We start from the raw sequence: 5,317 nt of genomic DNA, 5'->3' as shown, positions 1-5,317 counted from the left end.
ACTAATTAGATAAATAAGAGAAGATGCTTCAGAAACAAGTCCCTGCTAGAAGAAGAAAAACTATAGGCAAAAAAGGAACATACAAGTTCTTGATTACATAATGCAATCAAGGTTATTTTCTGTAGGTCTAAGCTTGGACTGCACTACAGATCTGTACAAAACATTATAGTATCCTCCCATTCAATGTAATTGAAGGCTATCAGGATTTAAGAGAACCATTTTACTACAAAGGCACGTTTGGATTGGACTCAAGGGATTTGAACATGAAAGCTACCAGACAAGCTAGAGCAGCAAAAACAATTCACAAATTTGCTAAGGGGTTTACAAAATAAGTGCATGACATATACGGGTATATTTTCTTCTTTTTCCCCCTCCAACTTTAGCAAACTGAATTAAGGGCACAAAATAGTAGAGCGTAAGAAAATTCTAAGTCTTAAAATTAACAATATAAAAGAATGTAAGAGAAAGGAATTAATATTAAAGAAGACAACAATTAATAAGCATCATCCAGCCAGAAAGAGAAGTCAATAAAAAAATCTTGACACATGTATAGGAAGGTCAGTTCATTCAAAAATCCTACATTTCCACCAATATTAACTGACTTCACTTAAAACATATTCAACAGCTGTCCAACATGATCATTAGATTTTATTACCATTTGTAGTTTCTGGTTGATCAAACAAGTTGCTAGGTCAATTGAACCATTGGCCGACATTTTAGGCAATGGCTGTGACTCTTCCCAACACCAACGAATTTCTCGAACAAACTCTATCCAGAGCACAGCAATGGCTAAATACACAAGAACAATAACCAACTACAGTCAAGGAAAATGTTACAAAGTCAACAACAGATAAATTACTCACGACAACATATCAGGCATGATTTTCATACATACCACGTATGTTACAATTTCCGAACCATAATGAGTGTAAACAAAACTGAGCAAAAAGAGACTCAACAGGTGCGCCTTTAATAGCTCGAGAACTCTTACGTTCACCTTTAGCAAAATCAGGAAACTGGAGACCTGTTATATAAAATTAGAAAGAAACAAGTGAACTTTAAACAAGCTGTTCTCACTTGAGAAGTCATATGTCATGACAGAAATTAATACTCATCGCAAGATGTAAAATTAGATAATAAGACCTCAAACTCAGTGAAAAATCTTTTGAATAGAAACTAATTAAGCATGTAAGCCAAGCCAACCCTGTCCATCAAACCCTCACCCACTCATCTTCGCTTCTCATAACCAAAGAGAGCATTTGTTTATTTCTATCAACAGTTAACATCAAAGACTTCAAATAAGCAAAAATAGAGACAGATATAAAGCATGCAACAAATTCTTAGAGGTAAAACAAATCAAAGTGCTTAGTAAAATGGAGAAAATACCCTGATGGAAGAGATCTTTAAGCACACGGTCTAGGACTGTAGGTGGCGGTATAACCATGGAGGACTTTAAATTGTCTGAACCAGAAGTTTCTACTGCTAAAAATAATGCATGAGTTAGAATAAAATTTATGCAATTTAAAATGACATTTCCAGGCAACTTCAACACAGTCTACGGCATACTTTATATGCCAAGAAGCAGATAAAGTTATTAAGACCTGACACAAAATCCTCCATAAATTGAACTTCAAATGACATATCCAGTGCGCTAACCAAAAGCTGCAACTGTGAAGCGAATCCAATTCTCTCTCCTTTTGAACAATCACTTCATACAAAATTAATATAATCAGATGTATCACGTGACAAAAATATTAAGAAAATATTGAATCCAAGGGAGCATAAAAGAAGAAGGTAGCCGAATTTGCGGAAGGACCAGTCCTAGTATTTCAGAATAAAAGTAGAATCTATGGCACAAATTCCTTACATATTTGGAGCTAGAATCCACTTCTCAGCATCATGAGGTGAGGAATTTTCCATTTCAGCCATTTCCAAGGAGTTTTCAACCATCTTTTCTGACCAAGTGGTGATTAAATCAAATCCTACATGCATTGAATCCATCAAACCAGTGTCCACCAGCATGCATAAAGAAAAAGCAGACCCGCAGAGCTTACATCAGCTCAGAAACATTGTTAATCATCTAGAAGGCACAACTGTCCCCTTCCCTCCACTGAATAAAGAAAAAATGAGAATCACAAACAAAAGCTTACCCTTTACTGGATTTTCTGCAGAATACCACTCACTCCAAGGGCAATCATCATCCCAATGCTTCCTGTTGCGATTATCACCACCGGCACTTGCTTCAGATTCTGCATTTTCAGCATCAGCTTCTTGGATGTCATCGTCGTCGTCATCATCGGGAAGGGTTTGATAGGTGAGTTTCATTATAAGATTTACTTTGAAAAGATGCATTGAATGGTCTAATGTGGAGTAAGCCTTCAAAAATAGATATCAAATAAGTATTACGTTATAAATATAAGAGCATAAGTCAAGGTGGATGCAAAACATTACAATTCTGATGTAAATACTGTTGTACAACCAAGGGCAGGAAAAAATAATTTGAGCAGCACGATCATAACCAACACTAAACTAAATTTCAGCTTTATCAATGGAGATAATAAACATGAAAACTAGAAAAATGCCAGTGAAGAAGATCTGATATCATCTTACTGTCATAGTAATAATAACAGGCCCATGATAAACATTAATATCATACAAACATTATAGTCTGTGAGCTTGAAACAACATGCATGTTTTTAATAAATATTGAGGAAACTTACAAACTTAGAAACAAACAACTCATACAATCCTTCCAGATGCATGAACTTTATTGGAACCTGGCTACCAATACGATCAGCCTCAAACCTCCTAGTAAAAACTGTTCCCATATTTTGGATTCCAATATATGCTTTTCTTGAAGGGTCATGGACTGGTACAAATGCTGGCCACAAACTGCAGTACCAAAACGTATATAAAAATTTCAGATTCAAAGTTATTAGTAATATTTAATGCAGCAGATATCAATGGGGTACAAATATGAATGATAAAACTAACATACAACTAACATGAATTAACTGTTCTGACACATTTAAGTTGAAAAATATAAACCACAGTATTAAAAGAATCTTTTAACAGTAAATAACACCACATATTGCTATGATAGAAACCAGAAGATCAAAGAGGCTTCAGAAAATTTTCATGGCAGCATTTTTCAGTTAGAATTCCACCTTGAACAGTTTGACAAAGCAATTGCAACTGCACTTAAAAGCTTGCTAGCCTCCGGTGCATCAAGTACCACACCATTGGCACTTTGAGGCAAAATCACCTGTTGATGGCACACATTAGGTGCAAAGATAAATTAAAGCATTAGATAGCATTATACAAACTGCAATATACTATAATCAAGAAGACTATTGAAAATAAGGAAGGGATGGCACGAAATGCCAAGCATACCAAGAATTCTTTTACTCCAAAGCAAAGCTGCATATCATGCAAAGTGGAATTCCAGTCAACAATTTTGCCTGTGCCAATCAAAACGCAAGTTAAGAAACATATGTTCAATCCATGTAAGGTCAATGAGTAAAATATAGAAGTTTTTTATTTCCCAAAGTACCATTATTGTTGATTTCGAAGTAGTATTCCATTGAATAGATTTTTGTGGCATGCTTCAACTCGGATTTGACCTTATACATGTTCTTAGAAGAATCCAAATGAACGGCTCCCTTTTCCTACAACAAATTAGACAACAAATCTCCTTTTATTTTGACGTGATCATAAGTTAAGAAATAGAATCTTAACCTGCATTCCTTACTCTTATATCTGAAATTTAAATAGCACAGATTATAAAATTTTGAATTAAATAAGCTCAATAAAACGAGTTTCTCAAATCGAAGCGGGCGTACCAGCAAATTCTTTGGACCATCAGCTAACCACTGCCGACAGATAGCCTCTATTTCAGATATGAACCTAAAAATTCAATAATTTCTTTATATCAGACTTATAAATTGAAAAAAAAAAGAACAAATGTGTAAACTATAGTGTTGAAATTGTTATATATTTAAACACCTTTCCCATGAAGAAGCCAGAGTGAAATCATCGAAGTGCTGAACCTGCGGAAGTATCCAATCTAAGTGAAATCATCGAAGTGTTGGAACTAGCTTTTTTTTTTTAATTTTCTTAACTTTTAGCTAATTAACCATTGAAATCTCAAAACAGGAAAAAGCAAAAGTAAAAAAGCTGTGAAAAACATACTTCCTCTTCTTCATCTTCTTCTTCTTCTTCTTCTTCTCCTTCTTCCTCTTCAGTTAAATTGGCTTTACTCGTTGACGCCATGAAAGATCACACGTTTCCTACTTGGTAAATCAGCTTGAAAAATTTTGCTTCGAAAATCTAAACGAGGATTAGATCAAAAGAGAGCTTTCAAATACAAATGGAATTAAAGTTAACTGGCATTGGGATGGCAAAAGAGATTCCCGCGAAGGTAAAGGAAGGCCAGAGCGAGGCGAAGAGATCTGGTTTTCTTTAGCAGGAAAACGTAAAATGTGGGACGAGTGGATTCTTCGAAAGGAAATGCAAATCGCCGAGAGCCGAATCCGAAAGTTTTAGGATTTTCGTTTTCTAAATTAATTTTAGGAATTTCATCACATCATTTAAATTTTGAATTATAAGTTAATTAATTCATTTATTTAAAAAAATTATCTAATCAATAGTTATTAATTAAAACAATTCACAATTTACACTTAATTATTAATTAAAAAATTAAAGAAGTGAAAAATTACGTCTAAAGAAATTTAATCAATAATAAATTGTAAAAGTCTTAAGTTTTCATTGAATTTATAAATTTATCAATGCAATTAATTCTTTTTATTATAAATAATTCCAGTGTGGAAAACTATATTAATTAATAAATTAGGTGAAAAGACTAATAAGGAAAGAGAGAAAAAATATATAAAAATGCAAATTATATCCCATGAAAATAGAAAATAAAAAAAGCAGAAGAGCATTGTGGAGTTAATAATGCGTGTGAGAGAGAGAGATGACACTATTCTCACGACAATTCTTTAGTATAAGCATTGAACCTTCCTTTATTATATAGTATTAATAATTCTTTAGTATATAGTAATAATAATTGGAAATTTACGTATAAGGATTGTTACGTGTCAGTTCGGCTCGATAATGTTCATGAGTGACGTAATTTCTTTATACTTCAATTCAAAATCCATTTTTAATTAAACATGTATTAACTAGGAAAAAATCAATAATAGTAATATAAATTTAGTAAGATTGAGACCTATATTTTATATATTACAATAAAGATAATATAACCATTTAAAAAGTTTTTTATATTTTTTTAAATATTAATTTTAATAAATATAAA

General features: G+C 32.8%; 1 protein-coding gene across 2 annotated transcripts in view; it reads right to left on the bottom strand.

Annotated features, from left to right (window-relative positions):
- LOC110412287 (Rab3 GTPase-activating protein catalytic protein) overlaps positions 1 to 4,590 on the bottom strand; it is a 10,554-nt gene extending 5,964 nt beyond the window's left edge. Inside the window, exons 1-13 of one of the 2 annotated variants that reach the window (XM_021422815.2) lie at positions 4,192 to 4,590; positions 4,006 to 4,049; positions 3,843 to 3,906; positions 3,554 to 3,668; positions 3,394 to 3,461; positions 3,168 to 3,265; positions 2,721 to 2,892; positions 2,151 to 2,376; positions 1,868 to 1,982; positions 1,602 to 1,708; positions 1,387 to 1,479; positions 896 to 1,024; positions 656 to 789 (exon numbers count right to left, since the gene is read on the bottom strand). In XM_021422815.2, coding sequence (XP_021278490.1) covers positions 656 to 789; positions 896 to 1,024; positions 1,387 to 1,479; positions 1,602 to 1,708; positions 1,868 to 1,982; positions 2,151 to 2,376; positions 2,721 to 2,892; positions 3,168 to 3,265; positions 3,394 to 3,461; positions 3,554 to 3,668; positions 3,843 to 3,906; positions 4,006 to 4,049; positions 4,192 to 4,272 — 1,446 coding nt within the window. In that variant the 5' untranslated portion in view covers positions 4,273 to 4,590. The remainder of the gene's footprint in view (positions 1 to 655; positions 790 to 895; positions 1,025 to 1,386; positions 1,480 to 1,601; positions 1,709 to 1,867; positions 1,983 to 2,150; positions 2,377 to 2,720; positions 2,893 to 3,167; positions 3,266 to 3,393; positions 3,462 to 3,553; positions 3,669 to 3,842; positions 3,907 to 4,005; positions 4,050 to 4,191) is intronic. The other variant, XM_021422816.2, reaches the window with a different exon arrangement.
- Between the last annotated feature and the right edge of the window lie 727 nt (positions 4,591 to 5,317).

This window comes from Theobroma umbraticum, unplaced genomic scaffold (genome assembly GCF_002168275.2).
Source record: "Theobroma umbraticum cultivar Fairchild unplaced genomic scaffold, ASM216827v3 scaffold_95.0, whole genome shotgun sequence".
Taxonomy (NCBI): domain Eukaryota; kingdom Viridiplantae; phylum Streptophyta; class Magnoliopsida; order Malvales; family Malvaceae; genus Theobroma; species Theobroma umbraticum.
The sequence above is the reverse complement of the archived record's forward strand: the minus strand, read 5'-3'. Positions and strand labels throughout refer to the sequence as shown.